This window comes from Pholcus phalangioides, unplaced genomic scaffold, assembly GCF_987345545.1.
Source record: "Pholcus phalangioides strain wild (caught in Gottingen) unplaced genomic scaffold, Ppha-v1.0 ptg000011l_1, whole genome shotgun sequence".
Lineage (NCBI taxonomy): Eukaryota > Metazoa > Arthropoda > Arachnida > Araneae > Pholcidae > Pholcus > Pholcus phalangioides.
The window spans coordinates 49,161,909-49,189,357 of NW_028301604.1; the positions used below are offsets into that span (position 1 = coordinate 49,161,909).

Genomic DNA, 27,449 nt, shown 5'->3' on the forward strand with positions numbered 1-27,449 from the left:
AAAAAATTATTTTTAATCAATGTAAACTCTGCGCTTTAAGATGGCACAATGTTATCAAGTTACTGTACTGGATGAAATTTTTATTATTTCCAAATTAGTTTTTCTTTGTGTAAAAGATTATGGTTTCATTGAGAAATGTCAGTTGTAGCTTTCAAAATGTGCATTCTTATAATGTTAAAAATCGCAAAAAGTGGTAGCAAGCAGTTTTATTAATTTTATTCTCTTCGTGCGGATAAAAGTAGTAATGAGGGAGTAGCCATATACAAATGAATCACAATTGAAAAGTTCAACCTTTCACATCGTTTTCAACAATAATACATGTATCAAGGATATAGGTTCATGTTGTAGCCCTACTTTGAATTCAAAAAAATGAACTAAAATATGTGCGAAAATTTTTTAAATATTTGTGTGAACCATTCATTCCAGAGAAATCATGTACGTAGTGACAAAACTGTTCGTGTGAACATAATAATGATTCATTATCAGGATTTCAAGCCCATTGGAAAATTACAATAATCAGATTTTCAAATAAGAAAATTATCAGTTTGTTGACTTCAATTTCTATACAGTGAAAATCTGATATTTCATTGGATGACAAGCTACCTTCAAGTGGCTTTTTGGTTCATAATGTTACCACTCTCGCAGGCGAACGAAGCAGCATGCGTGTTGTCTTAAACACAACACAATATTTCACATAACAGTCTGTACTATATTTAATGTACAGGGTGCATAGGTAACGGGGCATATGGCATTTTACTGGCGAACCATTGGTCCTAGAGGCATCATCATCATCATTTGGCATCCCATAGGGGAAAAGCCTAGGCAAATTTTGCCCATTGCTCTAACACCAAGTGGTTCAACATGAGTTGTGGGTCATGTAAGAATGAAGAAAAATATTATTCTGTGGAAATACCCAGAGTTTGGTGACTGCTCCGGGGACGAGAGTTATGGTATCTATTACCACATTATATTGGGTTTCTGTATGGGACATTAAGGAGAACCGCAACCGGTAAAGCCATGTCAGAAAATTTGAGGCTGCTCCTGTCTGCGGTGCCCTTTTAGAAAAGGAGCAGAGAAGGTCTCAGGGATATGGCTGAGAACTCAACATGAGGTTATTAAATAGTAATGCATGAAAGTTCAAGTTAAAGCAGAATTGAAACTCACCATGAATTTAGGTGTTTAGTGTAATTTAGAAAATTTACCAAGTTGTAAATGCTGGGAGCATTGACAACTTCACTTAGTGTCACCTGATGATCACCGAAGTAGTTCCTTCTCGGGATAGAGAAGGCGGGACATCGTCCCACTCCAAAGTGGAGTTTCGTCTTCACACGCAGGACAAATAGGTGAATCTGTATAGCTACAGTTGTGTAGGTGTTTCGCTAGGTTAGCATGACCAGTGATGATCTGTATAACCCGTCGAATTTGTTTCCTGTTCAATGAGATAAGTTTTTTGGCAATATTCGGATGGGTTCCCAAGGCCAGCTTGGCCTGTCTGCAGTCCTGCCTTGAGTTCCATTGCCGCATGTGTTTGTCTTCTATCCATTGTTTGACATCTCCTTTGATGGTTGACATCGAAACAGGATAGAAAGGTTCAGGACCAGATAGCTTCATGTTCGCTGCCTCTTTGGCTATCTGGTCTGCGAGTTCATTTCCCTGGAAATTTACGTTACCAGGAACCCAGTAAAGGTTGATGTTGTTGCTCAATGCGGCCAAGTTATTCAGCATGTCAGTGCAGTATTTTACACACAGTTGAAACTTGAGGAAGTTGTCAAGAGCCAATAGTGCTGCTTGGCTGTCAGAGAAGATAACAATTTGTTTTCCATGATACCCTTTGGTAATCAGACTTTCAGCCAGTATGGCTATTGCTAATACTTCAGCTTGAAAGACCGTGGACGTTTTGCCTAGATACAAATGTATCTTATGGTAGTCGTGATCCACTCCAAAGATGCGGAAAATTGCTCCAGCCCCAGTATCAGTAATCCTAGAGCCATCGGTGTAACACTCAATAACTCCTGTTGAGATGCTATCAATTATGTGAGCAACTTCATTTCTCCTGAGTATGTGGATAGTGAAGCATTTAGTAAAATTTTTTGTTTTGGAACAGGAGTCTTTTGGCATTAGTAGAGAGGGTATCTCCACTTTTCCCAGTAGACAGCTGTCAAGATGATTCTTGAAAGAAGGTTTGTATCCCATATATGGTCGATTGCACCATGTACCATTTCTTTCCATCCTATACATAGTTTTAAACGCTTCTCCTTGTAGGTACCATCACAGAGGTGGTATCTTAAGAGTAGTTTCAAGGGCGATGGAGGGAGAGCTGGGTAAGGCTCCCGTGATAAGAATGCAAGCTAGTCTTTGCACTTTTTGCAAGACAGTTTCATAAGAGGTCTTTGATAACACCTGGTGCCATACCACACAACCATAGCTCAGCATTGGGCGTGCAATAGCAGTATAAATCCACTGAGTGGTTTTAGGGTTTAAACCCCAGGCTTTACCAATAATTCTTTTGCACAGCATAAGTATATTAGTGGCCCGTTTAGCTCGTTCATGAATATGGGATTTCCAGGAGAGCTTAGAATCCAAGTGACATCCAAGGTATTTCACTCTGTCACATATGGTTAATTCTTGTCCCTTGAGGGTTAAGTTTCCAATTTCCCATTTTCTGTTCCATGTGAAACTCACAATTCTGGTTTTTTCCGTGGAAAATGTTAGTTGGTGTTTGTCACCCCATCTGCTGACAGAGTTTAAAATTTGTTGAGCAAGAATCCTCATTGTGGATAAATCATGCCCTTGAATGAGCACGACTAAGTCGTCTGCATATGCCTGTGTATACCCTGGTCCTTTCATTAGATCAGAGATCAGGGAGCTGAAGACCATGTTCCATAGAAAGGGAGAAAGGATTCCTCCTTGCGGACATCCTCTTCTGATAGCTCTTTCAGCTTGGGCATCAAGAACATGAGCAGTGATTGTTCGGTTCCTGAGCATATGATCAATCCATCTAGTTAACATAGGTGGAATGTTAAAATCTATTAGTGCCTTACATACAGAGTCAAAAGTAACGTTGTCAAAGGCTCCAACGATGTCCAGAAAAATACCAACAGCAAATTGTCCATTGATAATTGTGTTTTCAATTCTCCAAATCAGTTGATGAAGAGCAGAGTCAGTGGAAAACCCTGTATTAAAACCATGCTGGTTCACATTAATCTTACCCATTAAGAGAGGAATCTCTTGAAGATGCCAGAGTATCAGTTTTTCCAGTAACTTTAACTGGAAAGAAGATAATGTAATCATTCTGAAGGATGATGATTTATAATAGGTGTCTTTTCCTGGTTTTGGTAGGAAGACACCTCTGGAGCTCTTCCATACTTTGGGTATATATCCCAAAACTAGGCTGGCTTTGAAGAGGCGAATCAGCTCAATGCCTATAACTTTCCATCCTTTTTGTAAAAAGATAGGATATATTCCATCTGTGCCTGGTGACTTGAAGGGAGAAAATCCCCTCAAGGCTTCGGTACATTTGTCATATTCAACTATCATGTTGGCTATTGAGGTGTCTACTGGTTCCAGGATGGGCCTAGCCTGTACACCACAGTCTGGTTCCGTTGGTCCACCTAGGTGATAGTCCAGAAGACATTCCAGCGTCTCCACTGGGCTGGCATTATAGTTACCATCTGGTCGTTCTATAACATTAATTTTATCATAGGAATTGTTTTTGATCAATTTGGTAACCTTGGCAGTTTCTGACAGTGAATTCATCTCTGTACAGAACTTCTTCCAAGAACTATTTTTCACTTTTCTGATTTCTTTCTTGAACTTTCGTTGAACTTCCTTATAGTAATTCCAATTTGATTCAAGTTTAGTCCTAACAGCCTTCCTGTGTGCCTTCCTCGTTTCTTTACGGAGGAGTTCAAGATCTTTAGTCCACCAATTTTTTGAGTAGACTTTAGATTTGTCAGGCTTGAGTGGACACGCCTGATTCGCTGAGTTCCTGATCACCTCTGTCAGAATGGCAGCATGGTGATCCAAGTCATCTACTGTTAAGATCTCGTCACAGGGGTTGGCGAGAGTGTTGAGCTGGCTTTCCAGGTTTCTTTTAAAAAGATCCCAGTTTGTGTTCTTAAAATTCCGAAAAAAAGTGGGAGTAAATGTTGCTTCGTAGTAGAAGTTTATGAACATATGATCAGATAAGGAGGGTTCATCATTGACCCTCCATCTCTTGATCGTGTTTGCAATATCTATTGAGACCAGGGTCAGATCAATAACTTCTTCCCGATTACATGTACGGAAAGTCGGTGTGTGCCCTTGGTTAGCCCAAACCAGATTGGTTCTCATGAGGAGCTCCAGTAATGTTTCTCCTCTTTGATTTATGTCTGAGCTGCCCCACGCTGTGTGGTGAGCATTGGCATCACATCCAAATATCATACTTATATTGTGATGTTCGCAGTATTCCACCAGTTCACAGAACATTTGCGGAATTTTGAGATCATAGGCCATATAGACTGAGCAGATCATAATAAGGCGATTCTTAATTAGTCCCTTGCCCTTTATCAGAACTGCAACAACGTCTTCTGATGTGAATTGTGGCAGTGCCCAGGCATGGATACTTTTGGCAAGGTATACACATGCTCTTGGATGAAACCCCGTTCCTTTCTTAACGAAGAGTTGGGAGTTGGGTAGACGGCCCATAATCATCCCGTTTCTGACCCATGGTTCTTGAATCAGAGCTACAAAATGATTATGGTTGCGAAAGGAAGCTGCAAGGTTGTAGGATGCAGCCTTGCTATGTTGTAAATTTATCTGCCTAAATAACATTGGCAAGGTATGTTGCAAAAATTACTTACCAGTGGGTAAAATAATACCACTCGGTGTATAGGTTTAACCAAGGAGGTTGCAGAGATGTCCTAGGATAGATCAGAGTCGGACCCGGTGTTATACTCCAGGTCCAACGCCACTTCCATCTCTGGGTCATTGTCCTTATTTGCATCTAAGGGTCTGGATGTAGACCCCGTTTCATCAGCGGGTGCTGACCGTTCTTCTGCCTGGGGAGGTGTTGGCTTCTCAGGCCGTTGAGTAGAAATTGTTGGCCTGTGCTGTCGAGATGGCTCCCTGAATGTGACAGCACTCAAGCCACAATGCACAGTGAAAGATCTAGTGGAAAGCCACTCCACCATCGCTTGCTCCACCCCAATCACCAGGGTATTACCCCCGTCCTAGAGGCATACTTCCAGTTGGAAAAAGTACCCGAATAATGTGTAGTACTCAGATATTTGATTTATGTTGCCAGGGGTTACAGAGTTATTAAAATAAAAATGTTACCTTTTTATGCTGACACCCTGTGCCCCAAAACCCAATTAGAAAGTTGGTCTCCAACAAAAAAATCAATGTGTCTAACTTCAAATTTTCACTGAAATATTCAAAGAAAGAAAAAAAACAGCATTAAATGAGGGGAAACCATTTTACCCGCATTGAATGCTGTTTTTCCCAAATTTCCTTAATTTTTCGAATTCGCATATCTCGATGAATATTGCACTTAGAAACGTGAAATTATTTTAGTTGGCATTAGGAAAGACAGAGCAACAACTTCTTAATTGGGTTCTTTGGCACACGGGGACGGTATAAAGAGTTGTTTTTTTTTATTTTATAGCTATACAACCCCCTACAACATGAATGACATATCTGAGTTGGAAACGTGATTTGGATACTTTATCTAGTTGGGTGTATGTCTCTAAGATTAATGGCTCACCAGTAAAGTGCCATATGCCCTGTTACCCATGCAGCCTCCAAATATACGCAAAAAAATAGTTTGAGACAAAATACAGTCAACTTTCATTTTAACAAATACCATTATAAAACGGGGAAAATATTGTTTTGACGAAAATCCCTCGGATAGGTTTACATAGGAACACTATAAAAATCTGGAATTCCTTTGTAACGAAATTTTGTTATTACAAAGGGATTTTTCGTGTCTCTTAGAGACGGTTAATGTTCCGGTTTAATGGGGTTTGACCAAAGCTTATTAATAAAGGGTCTTTAATAAGCTTTGGGTTTCACCGTATTTCCCCCCAAAAAAATCGGACATTTTTGCAGTAAAGTAATTGAACTTCGGCAATTTGATCTGAAAACAGTCCTTTTTATAATAATTATGTCCTTTTTACTTTTATAAATTTAGAAAGGAAACAAAAGGAAGAAAGGGTGGAGAGAAAAAAGGAAAAATGGTCAAGAGGAGTTCGGTTGTGCGTAAATGCCTCGAAATTCCACTTCTGCGCAAGGGGATTCGTGCCTCACTCTCAGTTTTATGACAAAATTTCACATTTATTAGACGTATGACTACGGGCGGGAGATTAATCTCTATATATATAGCTCTTTCAATATTAAAATATTTCATTTATACGAAGCACAATTTCAATTATTTGAAATTTTCATTTTGATTCGAACTCCAAATCTTTGGCATTTAGACATCATTTCCAACTATCAAATCCAAGCAGTTTTTGCAGATTGTGAAATCGCGTCGCTGAATTGATTTTGCATGCGTATTATCATCACTAAAAACCATAAATTTTAGGTTGACAAATACAAAGAGACGCATTGAGCGGGTTATGGACATTTCAAAGTGAAGACTTAACGTGAGAATTTATTGCACTTTTTTTAGAAATCAGCAAACGCAGTGAGTCTATAATAAACGGATTTAAATTGCTTTAAATGTAGTCATACGCCTTTTTAGAATTTTTTTTCTAATGTCCACAACATTGTTCTTGCAGGGTAGGAAAATTGCATTGAAATTATTTAGGATGCTGCAGGCCAGTAGTAGGGCAGTTAAGAGGAAGCATTACAGTATCGATTAAAAAAACGTTGTGACACCAAGATGTGGTGTCAATCTTGGATGAAGTCCCAATACAGGGGCGGCTCGAGCTTACCTGCCGCCGGGTGCGAAGCCTCATGTGCCGCCCCTACTGGCGACCCTGCCAGGAGGCTGATAGGGATTCGGTGAAGGGCACCTGGAGATAAACCTGGTTTTTTTTCAGAAGAAAGCCGTACATAATTGTTTACCGTGCAAAATGTGCGTGTCCATACGTTTTGAAGTAGAAAATTTTTTGTTCTAGAATTATTTTACCATTCTTAATAAATGCCAGATAACTTAATCCTTGAAAGAGCACTTATTTCTGTGAGCCATCATCACTTATCCTGTGAAGATGATATTTAACGGGGTAATTTTTATTAAGAAAATTTTTTCAAAAGTGTTTCTGGTATTCCAGGGGCCGGACAAGTGAAAAACCTAAATTTTCCTTTGCCTTCATTTGACTATTGTGGATCAAATTCTGAGTGAGGGTATGGGCCCCTAGGCTGGGATCTTTCGCAGGCCCCCTCCCAGTCAGATTTCTCACGGCCCCTTCTATAGTTAATTTATAGCCTGAAAAAGCCAGAAAAGTATGATAACTATCCCGTGCTCTTGTGGGGGCCATGGGTGAGGAAACCAAAATGGCCCTTGTAATAGAGTACAGGGGTGGCGCTTGGCTACACGGGGCACCGTTTGCTAAATCCGGGGTGAACGGGTAAAAAAAAAATTCAATTTGCCAAAAAAAAAACCAAACTGTCGGCTCTGGCGGGGCGCAAAATCGGAAATGAAGGGCCGAAAAAATGTTTTGTTAGGAATTGTTTGGATAAATTGTGTGGGTGGGGCATGACCTTCTAAGGGTAGGGCTGACAGGGCTCCAGCTTGAGGCCCGGGACTAAATCCTTATAATTTTTCTTTTTTCACTCTATAAATTAACTGTAGAAGGGGCCTCGTAGAAAATCGGGCATGGGCCCTACGAAAGATTCCCTGACGCAGGAGGTAGGGGCTATGGAGAAAATAAGTCCCACACGGGTACATATTTTGTCTCGAGCCGCCCAGATATCTTTCTGGTATTACGATCAGAGGTCTTGTCTATTTTCTCAACGTTTCCGTTGTCGAGGTATAGTAGGACTCAAAAGCGTGATGTCGTGAATTTTTACTGTGTTAAATTTTGTTGTCTTTAGTAAAGTCTACGCTGCCGCCCCTTACACAGTGCCGTCTTAAGTCATGGGCCCACCCGGGCACAACCCGGGGGTCTCAAGCGAAAAGGGGCCTCATAAAAATGAGATCTGGTTGAAATTTTCGAGAATTTGTTTGGTAGGGCCTCTGAAAAATCAATTGGCCCGGAGGCCCATGATACTCTTAAGACGGCCCTGCCCTTACAACTTGCCGCCCGGGTGCACCGCACCCCTTGCACCCTCGCTTAAGCCGCCTCTGTCCCAACACATTATCACAGCAATGTTGTTTTAAAAAATTTTAAATTTCGGGGGTATTTTTGCCCATGTATGATTTGATCTGTTGGAGTTCGTTATAACTGAATTCGACTTTATTTCTTTTCAGCAGAGACAATGGATTGGCACCCCCTTTCAAAATTCATAAAAAAATACCCCAGAGCAATCATTCTCTATTCGATTTTTATAAATATATTCCTCATCAGACCACTCAGTGCTGGCTGCAGATAGCTTTGTGCTAAACTAGATGGCTATCCGTCTGTAATTGCATGAAAACGATGGGTTTTTTACAAGCTTTCATTTTTCACCCATCCATTTCTTGGATTACATTTACTACCAGCACTCAAAAGAATGTCAATGAATGGTCAACGAAGCTTTGTCTGCTTCTCTGGTATGGCATCCCTCTTTGAATGAAAAGTCTGAACACACAATCTTCTGTCTTTACAGTTATTCCATTTTGCTTAAACATCTTCTATAGTTTGTGTCAGGGCCTACTGTCACCTCCAAGTCGTAAAACCACCGAGATTACATGAACCACTTTTTTTTATTTCCTTCTTCCTCATGTTAATGTTACTTGAATGGGGAAAAATTACGAAAAAGATATTTTATGCATTTTGTTTGAAATTAAATTTTTTTAGTCACTCTGACTAAAAAAAATTTAATGTCACAAATTTCTTCGTGGCCCCGTATCAGTAGCCGTGGCTCCCCTTTTGCAATATTTTCATCCGTGGCCCCCTGTTGAGAACCACTGGTCTAGTGGTCTAGGGCGTTCACCCGGAAAGTGAAAGGACTTGAATGATGTGTAAATGTGCCGTGGGTCACTTGAATGACATTTAAGTCTACGTCGGGTCACTTGGAGTGGTCTGGAACTCTGCCGTGAGTCACTTAAGTGTTGGCGAACAGTGTCGCAGGTCACTCAAGTGATCTAGGAATGTGCCACAGCTCACTTAAGTGAAGTGGAACAGCAGCTCGGGTAACTTGAGTAATCAGGAACTGTGCCATGGTGATATGTAAATGTGATGCGAGCCACTTAAATGACCTGAAACTGTGCCACAGGGTCTCTTGAACGATCTGGAAGTGTATCGCTTAGTTAATTTTTACGAAATTAGGTTTGAAAATGTGGGCCACAACAGATGACTCTGGGGCCACATTCAACCCATGGGCAATGGGTTAAGCATGCATGTGCTACATTTCTATGGCACCTAGACAGTTTTTTTAGTCTTCGAAAAGCAGGGGGGGGGGAAATAGATCAAGATCATTTAGTAGACTTTTCAAGTAACAGTAGAAATTTGATTAATTTCTTTTTAGGTTTGCCATTTGCTTTTTTTTTTATCCCACATTCTGTGAAAATGAAAGGTTTTTTAAATTCGTTAGAGAGAGAGAGAGCGAGCTAGCTAGCTAGCTTGAGTTTCTTGAAATATCAATAGATAATACTATAATTAAATTATATAAGGTGTCAATCTCAATGACACAACATTTTTAAATGCCACGATAATTCGGGAATTACATTTTTTCCCTCCTATTTTTTTTTCTATTTTTTGTCAGTGTTCCTATTTTAACTACTGTTTTTTCAAATTTTCACTTCTAGACCTGCATCTGTAGGCATTGTTGCCGAATCTAGCCTGGTAATAGCAAAAGCACTCTAAATTTTTGTCCAATTGTTTTCGTGTATGTAACTATATACATTCAAACAATTCCATTAAATAAAATACTAATTCTCATTCATTTTAATTCATTTTATTCATTTTAATTTCATTTCATTTGGGATTGTTTCTTAATAGAGTCAAAACATATATAAAAAAAATTTACCTCATGAAAAATAATAAAGTATATATTTTTTTCTTCCCGAAGCGAAAACAGAAATTCTTTTACACTATGAAGTTTATCCCGGGATTTTTCTGCTTTTTACTGAGTGCATAGTATGTGACGTATCACATCTACAGCATTTAATGCATTTTGACGAGAGGGTTCAGATACTTCTTCATCTGTACTTTCCGATTCTATTTCTTTGAAACATAAAGCACTTGCTCTTAGATTGATTGATTCTAGAATATTGTCATCTTTGTAACATATCGCTAGACCTCCCACGCAAAAGTCCACCTTTGATTCAATCTGATTGGTTGTTTCGGTTAAATATTTTGTTTATTATCAGATATGTATGAATATTCACCTTTGTTTTCCTGGAGGTCAATCGTGATTACCGTACGATCGGTGATACTGGTTCCATAATGTATAAATACTTGTTTCAAGTCAGTTGCGATCTGCTCATTCCAGTTGAAGCTAATGAAGTGAATTTGCTAGTTAATCGTGCCGAGGTACTTGTACTGGCTGATACTTTACAAAATAATGATTAATTTGAGTTCTATTGCAGACCAAGTGGGGCGATCTCGTTGAGGACAATAGGGTCCTTTGCCTATGGCAGTTGTTACAGATTTCAAACTTGACACAATGTCAGGTCAGGGTGATCGAGGATGTCCTATGATGACTGGATATTAGGCCATCCTGTACGACAATGTACTAAGGCCTGGAGGTGACACAGTTTGCCAAAACTTCCATTGGATAACTGCCACGGGAAGCTCTGTTGATTCATCTATGACGTAGCTTCGCATCTATAATTGACAAACCGGTTCCTGAGGAAAGCCGACGATTTTGCATCATCAAAGAGAGGACTGAAATGCTCAACTTTATATTGAGAAATGTGGACTGCTGGAACTTTTTGGTGAGATCGAAAAATTTTATTGTAATAAAACGTTGATTCATAAAATGTTTAGATCGGAAAAATGATTCATATTGTCTAGCGAACCAGTGAACTTGATTGTTAATGTTAAAAGTATTTAATTGTTAATAGTGGGAAAAATAGATAGCTTTTGTTTTCATTTTGCTGTCTTGCAATTTGGATCTGAATCGAATCTGGGAATGAAGCATTGCAAGGCTTGAAGTTATAAGATGAGAGTCACAAGGATGTTCACATTCATCCAATTCATCCTCGATAGAATCACTCATAGCGCTATTTATGCTTTCTCCACACATAATCTGAGATGAATCTTCAGAGAAATTGCCTTTTTCCAAAGATTCGGAGCAAAAACTAACATGATGGAAGCTGTTCCAAATTGTGGCACTCATGACTGACTTCCAAGCAGAATCAATCATTTCAACAGCATCTAAAACAGAAATCTTTGCATCCATTTGAACATCCACAAATTCAAAATTTTTTTTATCTGTAATTTTTTGTAAAAAGTGTTCATACTTATAATAATTCCTTGATCTAATGGTTGTGAAATTGAAATTGCTGTTGAATTAGGTGGTAAAAAGCGTAATTTAATTTGCTGAAAAGTCCGTTATTTTTTGATGCGCTGTGCAATTATCCAAAATAAACAAAACGTTTCTCTTCCTCCTTGAAAATTTTCTATCTAGCTTCCTCACCCTTTGTTCGAAAATCTTCGATGTCATCCATGCCTTTTTGTTGCTGTCATAGTCCACAGGAAGAGTTTCAACATTTCTAAATTACCTTGTTTTTTGATTTTCCGACAACTAATAGTTTCAATTTTTCAGAACCATCTGAGTTTGCTGCCAAAAGAACTGTCAAATGATCTTTATGTTTTTTACTGCCTTCACATTTTTCTCCTTTGAAGGCAAGAGTTTGGTTAGGCAAAAGGCAAAAAAAAAAAAAACCTTTCTCATCACCAGTAAACACATCTGCATCTTTATACGCTTCTATCATTGGTTTAAGAACATAATTTTACCAATTTTCAACAGTTTCTTGAGATGCAGATATACTGTCTCCACAAACTTTCCTAAAAACAATGCCATGGTACTCGTTGAATCGGGTCAACAATCCACTGCTCGCAGTGAAATCACCTTGATTTAGATTTGTGAAATCGTTTGCTTTCTCTTGAATTATTGATCTTGATAATGGGATTGAGTGAGATCGAGTGGATTTGAACCACAAAAGAGCTGCTTCTTCTACATAGCTGAAATCTGATTTTCTTCATAAGAAGATTCAAATGTGCTGACAACATTTTTTTCTTTATTTTTAGCAGATGTTGGAATCGTGTTCCGTGCAACTCCATATTCTTTGGCGAGTTATCTCTGAGTTTTTCCGATTCAAGTTTTTTGAAAATTTAAACTTTGATTTCAAAGTTAAAGTATGAAGTTCACATGGAGCCATTGCATTCACGGCCATTAATACTCATGATGAAAACCAAATGACATATTCAGCGTGTAACCAGGCTTTAGCTCTTTTCCAAGAAATCATAAAATTAAGTTCTGCCAAAAACATTCTCCACAACAGACAATATCAAAACTCCCAATAGGTTTTTATCAACAAACTTATATCAAATTAAACGCCAATATCCACACTATTTTTTTACCATGAAAAGAATGAAAGACCTTTCCTGGAGATGTCACTAAAACGATAAGCCGGCCAAGAAGTTTAAAACATTCAAGAGGTTTCTTCACATGCACGCCCTCCACCACATAAAAGAGATTCATCATAAAGAACAGAGAAACAAAGGATTGTCGAAATACCCATGAATAATGTCGAAAAATTCTTAGAAATGAGAACTGCTCGTAACACACGAGCAATTGCAAAAACCAATCATGGTGATAGGACAAAAATCATAGTCTATGTATATGGAGTTGAGCCAAACATGTGTTGAGTTAGAAATTTCCATACATTGAAATTAGTACTGTGCCAACCAAGAGAATAATAGATGTTGAGTTATCCTGATAGTCAAGTTATCGAGATTCCACTGTATTAATTATTTATGTAATCTACAATTAAATGGTAAATTGATAACCTTTGCTGACCACGCAGTGCTTTATGTTGAAGATATAAATGCAATAAATCTGGTAAAAAAAGCAGATGACCACCTAACCGAAATTAATATCTGGCTAATAAAACATGAACCAAAATTTGACACACAAAAAGATATATTTATTTATCTATATGAAAACAAGAAACTTAAATTGTAATGAAAACATTCGCCTAAAAATGCATAATTGCATAATTAGTGTCTGGGGAAAAGCATGTTATGACAATATCTGGAAATTAGATAGCATTTATAACAGAATAAGATCTCAAATAATAATAGATAATATTAAAATGCAGTGCCATACTATATCTCTAAGACAAAACTACTTATACCAAATTAACAAATTTTCACAAATAAATGAAAGATATTAACAAAAAATCAAAGTAGAACCACATCTCGATACAATCAAGTATACATGTGCCAAAACCTAATAAAACACTATAAAAAGAGCTTCTCCTACATTACCCCTAAGGTACTAAACATATTCTACACTAAGAATAAATTTAACGATAAAAAATATATAAATCATTTAATTGTTGACTTTTGTTAAAAATATTGATTACAAAATGATTATGGCAAATACATTTTAATTAGATATAAGAAGTACAAAAAAAAGAAAAATTATAGTGTTTAATGAATGTTTTTATGTGAATTATGTACGATAAGTATAGATATGTAATATATTTTAAATATATGTGTAAATATTTGTGGATATGTTTATAATTTATATGTAATATATGTGTAATTTTTTTATTTGTAAATATATATGTAATGTTTATGTTGCACTGTACTGATGTTCACAATAAGTAATTTAATTATATAACTATGTGATCTTCGCAATAAGTAATTTAACTATATGCAGTATAATGAAATCGTAAATACATGAAAAAATACACATGTCCTGTCGTCTTGATATAAGCTGTTGCTTGAAACATTCAAAATTCTAACCCTGTAGACCTTCTAAAAAGACCTTGAGGTCACAAAGTATATATTTTTTATATGGTTGTATCTGTCAGGGCTGGACAAATCCCAAAAACATCTAGGTGCCAGAAAAAAAAATTAACCAAAAAAAACATCCAAAATAATAGGTCTTTTGACTTTTTCAGAGCATAGTGACTATTTTTCATGTTGGCAGATATGCTGCTATAAATTCCAAACATTTTGTGCTGCTCTCGCCCTGCAATTTAGTAACTCTGCAAAGAAAATTTTAGGTCGCCATTAGGTCTTATTTTTTTAGTGGCCATGGCCTAATGCTTAACAGAATTATTATAAAACTCTGCAGGAAAATGTAAATATATTGTGTTAAATACAAAAAATTATGTTTTACTTAAATGATCATGTTTTATCAGTTCTTTTGAATGGAAATAAACCGCGGCTCATTAAGAGGAGACAAGTTCAATTTTTTCATGTTCAAATGTGAACTAAATTCTGTATTTGTACAAAAGTATGTATCATTATTTTCACATACTTTCTTCATTTATCAACTTATATTGTTGAAATTGTGTTTGTTTCAAATAAAGAATTATTTCGATGACTACAGTGGAAACCTTTTTTTTGCAGTCATTTGCTATTCAGTAGAAATGAATATGCTAAAGCCTATCAAGGCCTTCTAGAAAGAAATCTATTTCCCTTTGTTCACATTATCAGGATTATCTGATATCCAAAAATGTCACAGAGGATCTAGCGCATGAACCTCTCTGTGTGTATAAAAGACTGCCTTTGGAATTGGCAATGAATTGTAAGTTCCCGTCTAATTAGCCTTTGTATGCAGAAAATGACAGTGGTGCAACAAAAATCATCCAAGAATGTCCCTATTTCATTGCTGAGTAGCTAAGAATTGCCCTTTATCCCAAGTAATAGTGTTCATGTTTATCCTGGGTAGAAAACTGATGGAAACAAATACTCATGGTGTTCTTTAAATCAGCACTTGCGTTATCGAGTTGTAAGAAGATGCATGTACTTCAATTTTCCTTTTTTATTTCTAAAATTTCAAGTGAGGGGCACTATGAAAGTTCTGTAAAAGATCTTTTATAATGTAATCCCAGCCTTTGTAATTTTAACAAATAAACAGATTTTTTTTTTTTAAATTTAACAATACCCAAATATACATATGAAATTGAGTGCTGAGCGCGCACACAAACAATAAAGACATCTGTGTGGCCCCAAGGGACAATTGTCCTTCCAGGAAGCCGATAAGAATTATATCTTATCTGTTTACACAAGCAAAATAAGAGAGAAAAAAAATTAAATTAAATAAGAAATAAAAAGAAAAAATAATTATAAAAGTAATACAATGAGTGATACATATATATATATATATATATTCTTCTCTCTTCCTTTGAATATTTCTATTTGTTTAGCCGCCAATTTGAACCAAAGTACATTACAATGTTATTAGGTTTTCTATTTGCATGAAGACATAAAGCAATGGAATAAAATTTATCAGAGAAAAAAATATATAAAATAGACGATTGTAACCTCACAGTTGTGAAGGTTTCGCAAAAAATTTGAGAATTATATATATTGTAGGTGATTCAGTGTGCAAGACATAATTTATGTAATAGTGTCTAGATATGCTATTGGCAGGACATGTGAAAATGAAATAGAGCAATCAAAACATTTCATAATGCTAGGAAAATATCATTTTCATTATTTCAGACGTTTTTACATATTGATATAATGTATTTCATACTTTTTGTTAGTGTTGTTAGTTGTTTGGTACTCCGATTGGAAAAAATTCATTATTTTAGGTGCATTGAAAGAGAAACTTTTCTGGAAGAGATGTTTTTTAGTTTTTGGTATTTGATATTTGTTTTTAAGTCTTACCGAGGTTCTATTTGTTTTTCTCTGTAACCATTCGTTGTTTCTTGTTAAGAAGTTAATCATTCTGTAAATATATAGCTGTCTGATGTTAAAAATATAGCTATTTATATTATTATTGTTTTCACGATATGTGTCCATTATCATACTTCTTATTTTATTATATATGTTGCTTAGTTTTTCAATGTTGGTTTGGTATGCACCTCCCCAAGCACATAAGCCATAGGTTATTATCGAGAAAACCCAAGCATAGAAAATATCTTTTAGAAAGTCTGCATCTATTAGGTACTTCAATCTATATATCAGGACTGTGTGTAATCTAAGTTTTTTGACAAGTTTGTTGCAATGAGCACTCCATTTTAGGTCATCTTGAATGATTATTCCTAGATATTCATACTCGCAAACTCTTTCTATGAGTTCACAATTACAGTTATGTTGTTCCTGTGGGTGACAGCTATGGATTTTAACGTGAATTTCAGTGTCATGATGAACGCTTCGTGTTTTTATGCATTGATATTTTGTTTTACTAATGTTTAGTTTAAGTTTATTTTTTGTCATCCATTGATTGATATTTCTAAGGTCATATTCAGTTTTTATTTAAAGATTTGTTATATCGTCGTCATCTATATATAATGCTGTATCGTCTGCAAATGAGATTAGCTGTCCGTTCAGGTGCATTTTGCAAAAGTCATTTATATAAATTAAGAATAATGTGGGACCCAACACTGATCCCTGGGGAACACCTTTTTTTGGTTTTGTGGTAATCACTAATTTCCTTATATATAGTAACAGCTTGGTGTCTATGTAAATAATAAGTTTTGAACCATTCAAGTACATGTCCCCTGACTCCAGCCTTAGGTAATTTTATTGCTAATATATTTAAGTCTACAATATCAAATGCTTGCTTTAAATCCAGATGGACTATTATGCAATATTTGTTATTATTGTAACCATTATTTAGATAATTACAGACTTTTAGTATAGCCATTTCAGTATTTTTGTTTTGCTGGAATCCGTACTGATTACATGAAATAAAGTTGTTATGGTTTAAGAAGCTAATTAGTTGGCCATTCATATGTTTTTCAATAACTTTTGAAAATATTGGAAGAACTGAGATTGGTCTGTAGTTAGCCATATTGTTAGGATCTCCTTTTTTGTAGATTGGATGTACAAGGGAGAACTTAAGTTCATCGTAAAAATGACTTTTACTTACTGAAGAATCAATTAGGTTTTTTAAGGTATCAGTGTGGTATAGTGCAATAATTTTCAACATTTTTGGTGTTAGCCGTCATACCCATTTGATTTATGTTCATTTAAATCATTTATTAATTTTTTTAAAGTGGGTATTTCAATTTCCATGCTGACCATTGAATTTGAAACACAGTCATTGTCATCTTCATACATGTGTTCATTATCTTCTCCATCCAGGTTTCTTGTAATAAAGTCTATGTTAAGTTGATTTGCCAATGTTATTGAGTCTTGGTGATTTGGAAGAATTTTATTTGAATTATTTTTGTTGAGTACCAAGTTGTTTATATATTTCCATTGTTTTCTTTTGTCTTTATGACATTCAAAAAATTTGTTTTTTTGATATTCACATTTGGCTTGCTTAATTTGGTTTTTCAGTGTTTTTCTATTTCATATGTAATTATGCCTGGATACTTTTTGTATTTTTTATATAATTTTTCTTTGATGTTTATTTTTTTTATGAGCTCTTTTGTAATCCATTTATTTTTACCTGTTGATCTTTTTGCCTTTTTTTTAGTCCATAGGTTTGAGTTAAGTGTTATAATATCTAGGAAGCGTTTATATTTTTGATGGACCAACTTCTCATCACAGACGTTTTTAAAAGAGATATTTGATATAAAGTTTTCAAATTTACTATAATCAATTATGGTTTTGGTGCATTCAATATTATTCGTTACTTTTCCTATATCTTGAAAATCAATGTATCCTAATATTGGATAATGGTTTGTTAGTTGAGTTTTGAACACATTAAATTTTTGTGTAGTATTTTTCTTCGTTCTATAAAAAACATGATCAATACATGTGCCTCCTACTTCAGTTTCTCTAGTAATAGATTCCTGTAAGGACACAAAGCCACCAACAGCCATTATATCTAAGTAATTAGAGATTTTGTTATTGTTATCAAGTATATTTATATTTATATCACCAACAATTAGCATATTTTGTCTTGTGCTTTGAATAAGTATCTTAAGCTCATCATTAAATTGGGATATGGTGAAAGAATGTGATCTATAGAGTAATAACACTTCAACATCATAATCTGGGAAGTTTATCGATACACTTTCTGCAGTTTTGAATTTGCTAGATTTTTTAGTACTTTTAAGGGCTTTATTTACATACATAATGACTCCGCCTGATTTGTTGTATGTTCTGCAGTCAGAATATGAATAGTAGTCAGTAATGCATTCATAATTAATAATGTTATAGTTGAACAGTTCATCCTCCTTCACCCATATTTCTGAAAGACATATTATATCTATTTGAACTTGTAGAGATCTCAAGAATACAAGGAAAGTATCAAAGTTAGATTTTAAACTTTGTATATTTACAATTAGGAAATTTATATACTGGTTAGAATTTTGAGAGTAATTAAAAAACTTATTTACATCAGTCAATTCCTCCAGAAAACCTTCGTTCTGCTCCAGTTCAATATAATTTATGTATTCATTGTTCATCATTTCTGTTCAACTTCCTGAGGTCTTCCTGAGGAAGACCTCAGACCTCTTTACCATCTTCCTTTTCATTAGAATTCTGGATTAAGAACAACGTTGAATCAGGTAAAATTTTTAATGAAAAACACAAAAAATATGTAACTTTGTAATTTTGAAGCCAGAATTGAAGTACTAAATCAAAAATGTAAAAGATATTTTGATGAGAAAAACTGTGAAAACAAAAACTGTTTCAATTGAGCATTCATTTTCTTGATTAAAGTGCAGTCAAATTTCCTTAATCTGGTTATGGATAAACAAATATCTCTCATGACCCTTTCAGACCCCGCATGCACAAATTTGGTGGTTGCTTTTCTCTCACTAGATTTTTTTTCACCCTCAGAGAGTTATGCCCTGGCATAAAGGTTGCATGTGTTTTGAGTTAGAAATATGGTGAATATGAAGTTTGGAGGCTTTCATCGGAAGGGCAGCACAAAGTTTAACATTCTTTTTTTCAATATAATTTCCAGGAGTAAGTGCTCCTGGGGTATATGCAATGTATTACATGAAATTTGGAATTAAAATTTTTTTTGGAAAAAAATTGTATGAGAGTATAAATTTTCCTTCAATCATCTTGGTTGAAAAAATTTGAATGTAGTGAATTATTTCTTTCTCCATGGATTTGATTTCTAGTACCAAAATATTTCAAGATATGTCACCAATTCATGCACACATCAGAAAATTTCACAAACAAAGGAAACATAATCGTCATCAACCAAGAACTTGCTGTATATAACTTTCAATCTTTTGTAGGCATCTGTCGTGATAGCCAGCTTTTTGGGTTTTTTTTATCTTTGACCTTCTTATATAGTTTTATCTTTTGAGAATGAAACCCATAGAGTTTCGATCTTTTGAGTTTTGAAATGATCATAAGCTTCTATCTCATCATTTTATTTTAATTTTGAGAAATATGTTGATTTCACTGGTTTTATTCATCTTGTAGCAAAGTACTGCTGTGCTTTTATGGGAATGTTGATTCTAAGCTCTGATTTATGCCATCGAATAGATAGATGCCATCGTAATAGATAGCAAAATTATAAAAGTTTGAATTTATAGACAAAACTTCAATATAATTTCTAGTTATGAAATCACTAATTTCTTTGTGCAGCAAATTTTCAAGTGTGACAAAACAAACCCCATATAATTGTTTTGATTTTGTTCGATGTTATGTAATTATTTCTACTGACATTTCTTTAGCAAAAATTATTTTACTTTTCTGCTGACTTCAGTCAGTTCTCAGTTAATTCTTTCATTTCTTGCCTAGGTTCTTAAGAACATGCGAAAACGTCTTGATGACCCCAATATAATTTCAGGAGATGCAGTTCTGAATATGCTGATATCATTTCGAGAAATTCAGGTGTGAACAAAATTTTTTCTTAAAACTTAAAATAACTTACAGTACATATAAATCATTGATATGTTGCCAAGTATTAAAATTGTTGTAGATTGCAATTAATTATTCTGTCAAAGCAGAAATTGTACCATTTTTAAGATTATTTGGAGGTTGTATGTGAACCACATTTGGTTTATTAATTTTTCATTTGCTTAGTTAAAGGGTTCAACAAGTAAAGTAGTCATTAAAAACATCTGTCTGGATGGAAGAAATGATTTTGTATTTACTACTTCATAGTCTTGGGACTAATTGTACAGTAACTAACATTCATCATTCAAAATTATGGTGCACATTTTGTGTATAGTTGAAACAACAGTTTTCATAATAAAGCAGTTGGATACATAGGCCTATTTTAGGTTTGGAGATTCTGATGCTACCCAATAGCATTCAGTAGTCTTCTGTATTTTTAGGGCATGTAGAGGCATAAACAATGTTTATAATGTGCAGCGAAGTGCTACAAATCAAAGTGCTTCATTTGTTAAAAACGATTACACTGGCATTGAACACTAAAATTTAAACAAATCCCTTTAAAAAATGAATGGACAATGCAGTGAAATCATCTGGTTCACCTTGACTTATTTACGTCAGACCTTCTAATTTACACATTTTGCACTGTGCTTTTTGGAGTGGTCACAAAAAAGAGCATCATTCTTAAAAAAACCTACATGTCTTCATAATTTGCTGTGTACACTGTCAAAAAGAGTTATGTAACAGACTGGACTGATGAAGATTCTAAAACAGAATGAAATTTATATTGGGAGGAGAGACAAAAAAGAATTATCTGTGCTTGCTAGTACACTCTTATGGCCAAGAATTGTTTTTGTAACCAAGTCGTTTCTGTCATTTTGCTTTGGCTCGAATCAATCTTACAAGATATTGAAATAGCGCTAAGGAGAAAAAAATTAATTTTTAAATTTGAAAAAAAAAAATTTTACTGATTTTTTTTATTATGCTATGTTGTCTGAGGAAGGGGGTACTCCTGTTCTACTTTTTCCAATTTTTGACTGGGAACCCTGCGTATGCAATTATAAAACTTGTGGAAATAATATCTCTGTGTAATAATTTGGAATTTGGAGATGTTTGCAAATTTCAACCATCATTGTGTGCTCATTTGATCTTTTTTGTCTTACCACGGTCATTTTCTGCACATGAGGGCTAATTAGACCGTGACCTACAATTTATTGCCCTAATTCTGAACGGGAAGCTTGTTTTTTATACTCTTTGAGGAGCATTATGTGCTAAAAAAATTGTCTCCATTGCATTAACAAAAACTCATGGTTCATATAAGAAGGTTCAAAATTTCATCAAGTTTGCAGTGTGTCACCATCACAGAAAAGTCAAGAAGTCCTGGAATAGTCACAGAACGAGAAAAAGTCATGGAAGTTCCAAAAAAGTCACAAAATTTGAGGGAAGATCATGGATTCTTTTGATTCTCTGAGATCTTTTTTCCATTTTTTCCCTAAAATCTAGGCTTTGAAGAAGCTGTGGCATTCAATATTTTTCTTCTCTCTCAGGTTTTATTCCTACTTTTGCCTCAGAGGGGTGGCTGAGTGAGTAGCAAAAGAAAAAAACAATGTAAGCTATTTAGACTGGATGAACAAAAAAATAACTTTTCTTTCTTTGCTTGTCCAGACCTTTCAACATCTGTAATATTCTCCCCTAAAGTAGTGTTCTCACGATCATGTGATAATTCCTAGAGGAGGAGAGGGACCACGGCAGTAGGGTCATTTTATGTCAAATTACCCAGCCATGACACTAATAGTCACAGATTTTGTTAATTTTCTTTTTGTTGCTTTCACCATCCTTACTAACCATGTTAAATATTATTTGCATATGTCTAAAACTTTTTGAGAAAAAAAATGTTGAAATTTATCAAAAAATGACGAAGATTACTTTTCCGAGACTCGATTTTTAAGAGGCATTGTTTGAGAAAATAAATCATAACTTTTTCAATTTTTAATATATTGAAGTGAAATTATCACTAAAGTGTTCACAAAAGCATACAGAATACGAATAAAAATAATTCATACACTTACATTTGAAATTTATATGCAAAAAAATTATGTTAACTGTTTTTATAGAATTTTTTCTGAGAAAAAATACAATTTTTCCAACACATTTTTGAACCAGAGGCACAGCAGTTACTAAAACAACTTTTATTTTAAATTTCTCCTAAATATATGAAGTAAAAGTCTGGGCAAAAAAAATTATGGTATTTTGGCCGTTAATATATTTATTCTGTCTCTCAAGACAAAATTCGTCAAAATAAGACTGGGTCGGTCCTATTTCAAATCATTCAACTAGATACTGAAATGAAAACCATCATCCCAGATTTCAATTATTATTTTCTGTTTATTGCTTTTACCATCCTTGTTGACCATGAAAAATTTCATGTACGTATGTCAAAAACTTTTTGAGAGAAAAAATGTTTTCTAACGCCACAAATAATGTCTCTAATACTCACAATTCAAGCAATATTGTTTGTATATGAAAATATATCATATCATTTGAATGAATTGAAAAGTTATTTGCACTAAATTTAGTCACAAAAAAATGCAGATTATGACCTAAAGCAAATTAAAACCTTGTTGCAAAAAAATCATTTAAATTTAATTTTTTTTAAAATTAATTTTTCAAACATTTTTTTTGGATGCGCAGCATGAATTTTCAAATTTTTTTAAATTTAATCCTATTAATACATTAAGTATGATAAGTATATAACCAATGATCATCATAAGTACATGCAATGTAGTCATGCACACGGATATGTGACATCCTCACTGATGGTTGTTTGTCTGAGAAATTAAAGATAAGACAAAAGTTTTCATCAAAAGTAATTATTTTTGTTCCAATGGAATCTTCTGATAGTGGTGTAAAGTGGTGAAAACGCATGCCAGGGATTGCTTTTGCAAAACCAATCTCTAACTGCTTCCAGGCGATTGCTAGCATTTCTTTTGTAATCATCTGGAATTTAATGATTTCAATTTTTGTTCTTGAAAAAGAAAAATTTTCTCATCTGAATCAATGGCATTTCCAGGACACATCTAAAGACCTGTTTTTTAACTAAGTGTTTTACAGTGTCACCAATACCATCACAAGGAGATTTGTCATGACTTGAGGTAAAAAATTACCATTTGACTGTTAACATGAATTCAGTTTTGTGATTAGAGAGATTGATAAAATTTTTATAATATTTATATTGGCTGCACACCCATCACTAAAGTAATGAATGCTTTTTACGCTCGGAAATGTTTCTTTGATGTATTTTACAATTATTTTTTGTGTTTTGTAGACAAAAGCAACATCATGCTCTAAATCATCTGATATTATGCGAAAACTTAAAATGACCAGATCTTCACCATTGGCTGTACGATTATAAAGTACAGCTGGATGGAGAGAACAACTGTTGAGTGTCCAATGGTAACCTTGTGCTTAATCTTGGATGACAAATGAGTAATTTTCACTGAAGTCAAATAAGACAAAAGTCTCATCAATTTTCAGATTAACCTTTCTTTTCCTTTAACTATTTGGCTTGGGATTTGGTTATGAACGAGTGTGGTACAAGTACTTCAAGGCTTTTCCAAGTACTCTTCTAAAGTCACAGTGACCTGAACTTGTTCAGTCCTATCAGTGGATATCCAAGAGTTATATGTGACTTGATCATCAGGATCCCATTCTTCAAATTTTTCTTTTATGAAGCATTTCAGACTTTCATTTGATAGACACTTGGAGCAATGGCGAAGCATACAATCTCGGTTATTTATAGAGCACACTAATTGAACAATAGGTCATGATAAGTCTGTTCTATTGAGAAAGCATGGAGCAACAGTATTATATTCTGGTGAATGGTGCACACACAAACAGAATGCGTACCAGAAGAACCCGCCAGCACACACCATTTGGGTCGCAGCATGTAGAACTTTGACAAACCTATTTTTAGATCTGGATGTTCCAACTTAAAAGCTGAATAAAGCTTATTTAGGTTTATCAATAAAAATCGTTTTTGTTTGTATACATTTTTTCCATTGCTCACTTTATCCTTTTGACCCTGGCATAATTTTTGAGTATTCATCACATTGGTAAAAGTCTATGATGGTATTTATTACATTTTTATCCAGAGAATGCCCTAATCTATGTTCAGGCAAAGCTATTATGCCCTTGTCTCTTAAAAGCTCTCATGCTTTTCGCACAGCATATTCAGTGACATTGAACTCTTCACAGATTTTTCCCTTGTTGGATGGTTGAATTGAGTCTTTTTTTTTTTAATCAACTGCATCAAAATATCCATATCATTTGCTTTCGGTTTAATATCTTCATTAAGGATGCTTTGAAATTTAATTTCTGGTGATTCTTCAAAAACTTTACAAACCTTTGATTTTAAAGTGTTACAGGCAGATTCAATTTTTCTTGCACTGTGAAGCTACTCCATGAAGTTTAATTGGTGACTCTCTCCTATGTTTTGTAGAGATGAATTTATTTCTTCAAGTGCTTCTTGTTTAGAAATTGACATTTCCAAGTTATTAATCTCTTTCTTTTAAAACAAGCACAACTCAGGTCTATCACCATTTATGGGGATTTACTACCTAGTGAGTTGTGCCGGAGGTGTAACTGTGTGTGTATCTAACAGTCTGAGTGCATATATAGTGCTGTGTTTGATTTTTCAGTGCTGCCATCTATATTTCAGAAGTGAAGTGAGTGATGTGTTATGATTGAATTACATTTGTGCTGTTTGTAGGTCTGTTGCTCTCTGTGGCGAGACTTTTTATCAAGGAGATCAACTCGCATTTGCGCCTTGAAGTAGGGAACCACAGAAAAAGTTATTAATCTCTACATCAGCTGTTCTCAACCTTTTTTTGACTCACAGAGCCCTTTTTAGTACAAAAAATTATATGGCAGAGCCCCGTATAGGCCCATTTTTAATTATTCATTAAAGTTACTAATTTATTTTTACTATTTACAAATATTTATAATTATTTTTTTAAATTTTTATGTTTTTTTTAATTTTCCTAGAGTGGCCGCGGAGCCCCTGGAGAGTGCACAAGGAGCCCCAAGGGCTCCGCGGAGCACCGGTTGAGAACCGCTGCTCTACATCACTATCACTGCTCATCTCTTTACAGTATTCAGTTTCTTCACCTAATTTATTGGGGTCTAGGTCAATTCGTCGCAGCATCAATTCGTCGTGCTACAAACTCGTCGCGGTACAAATTTGTCGCAGGCTCATTTCGTCGCGGTACAAATTTGTCGCAGGGTCATTTTGTCGCGGTACAAATTTGTCGCAGGCTTATTTCGTCGCAGTACAAATTTAAGCTCATTTCATCGCGACAAATTTGAATTGCTTTAAAATTCATATGTTTGTTATGATCTTATAAATAGGGTAGGTGCTTTAGGCGTAAAAAATGGAACTAATTTTTTTTCTCATTTATTGGAAATGTTCCCCCTGGCCATTTGTTTTAATTTTTAACAAATGAAGGAAAGTATTCATTGAAGTCATTAAATTTTTAAAATTTAATTTTTACCATATAATCCGCATCTCTGTCGGGATTTCCATTTCTCGCAGTGAGGGATATTGAAGAGCTCACCCAAATAAAATATTGAGATCAAATAAATTTTTAAATTTTAATTTCCACCATATAGGCTGCATTTCCCACTTTTTGTCGGGATTTGAGTCCCTGAGTACGGGTTTAAGTCCCTTATAAACGGAATGAATGGCGATTTTCAGCCTCCCCCCCACCTCCTCAATGTTTCCTTCATGTCGGCACCTTTGACTGGCCAAGCATGCCGGAAGTGTTTGGAACTTGTGGGTTCTTGTCTTGATCTTGAAGTAGGAAATTTTGATTTCTGAATCATTCTCTGGGTGCTCATACCCATTCCATAAAGTACCCTGGGCACCAGCAGCATGTCTGTCCCTGACACCACTGCAAATGTCAATCGATTTTTGATTTTTTTCAACTCTAAAGTAACAACTCTCGAGTGAAAAGAATGAAATCAGACTTTTAATTAGATCATTATTCTTCATGTACATGACACTCGAAATTAAAATTACAATATCAATTGCATTTAAAAATTTAACTGCATATAAAAGTTTAATTATATTTGAAAATTCGGTTATAAAAATTTGAAATGTTAAATAATTGATTTTTGCTGTGATAAAATTTCAATATCATGTGGAAAAATTTTGGTTTGTATGATATTCCCCAAATTACAGTGAGCCTATCTTTAACGGTAAATTTCTGTTTGCCCCATCACAGTATCTCCATAAGAACCTGAAATATTTAATTAATAATTCAATTAAATTAATATTTAATTTTCACCGTATAAGCCGCACTTCCCGCTTTTGTTGGGATTTCTCACAGCGAAGGGAGTTGAGCGCAGATCAAGGATGGAGATGTACAGTTCTTATGAATGACAATTCGATGAAGTTTTCGTAATGCCCACAGGATGAGCACCGACAAAGGCAATGTAATCACCAATAAGAAAGATGACTATGGATCAGTCGCATAGATACAATATAACCATTAATCTTATGTTTATAATCAGTCGCATATCTTTGGTTGGCTTGTTTGAATATTTTCACATAGTTTTCATTAGCATCTAAGCTTTTGATACAAGGCTTAATTAAATATTTCAGGTTCTTATGGAGATACTGTAATGGTAAATGTTGGTGACTCTTGAAGGGGGGGGGGGGGCGGGAGAAACTCTCGAGCCCATGGAGCAGATAGAAATTTACTGTTAAAGATAGGCTTTTCAACGATAATTTTCAAACATAATTAAACTTTTATATGCAGTTAAATTTTTAAATGTAATTGATATTGTAATTTTAATTTTGATGACCTTTCTGCATTGACAAAAATTAATTATTTTCAGTTAACTGCGTGTACACTTTTGTTCATGTTTTTATTTCACGTGTAAGACAAAAACCTACATACAAGCTCGCATGAAACATGTACAGTGAAGAATCGACGGTTCGACGAATTGATTCTGCACTGTAATATATAAATTGACGTCACGACGAATTGACACGGCGGAAAACTTGTACAGCTACGAATTGGAGCTGCAACAAATTTGTATCGCAACGAATTGGAGCTGCGACAAATTTGTACCGCGACGAATTGACACTGTGACAAATTTGTATCGCGACGAATTGGAGCTGCGACAAATTTGTACCGCGACGAATTGGAGCTGCGACAAATTCGTATCGCAACGAATTGATACTGCGACAAACTTGTACCGCGACGAATTGCCACTGCGACAAACTTGTACCGCGACGAATTGGCACTGCGACGAATTTGTACCGTGACAAATTGAGGCGCGACTAGTTGAGCGCGACAAATTGACCGGCTACGAATTTATTGATGTGTTTATTCACTTTATCCATACAAGCATGACATTTTTTTTCCCCTGGAA

The 27,449-nt window shown here is 35.0% G+C and overlaps 1 protein-coding gene across 4 annotated transcripts in view; it reads left to right on the forward strand.

Annotated features, from left to right (window-relative positions):
- Nucleotides 1-27,449, forward strand: part of Ask1 (apoptotic signal-regulating kinase 1) — a 606,402-nt gene that overhangs the window by 91,040 nt on the left and 487,913 nt on the right. For all 4 annotated transcript variants that reach the window (XM_089239611.1, XM_089239614.1, XM_089239612.1 and 1 more), the window contains one exon: nt 19,917-20,009. In XM_089239611.1, coding sequence (XP_089095737.1) covers nt 19,917-20,009 — 93 coding nt within the window. The remainder of the gene's footprint in view (nt 1-19,916; nt 20,010-27,449) is intronic.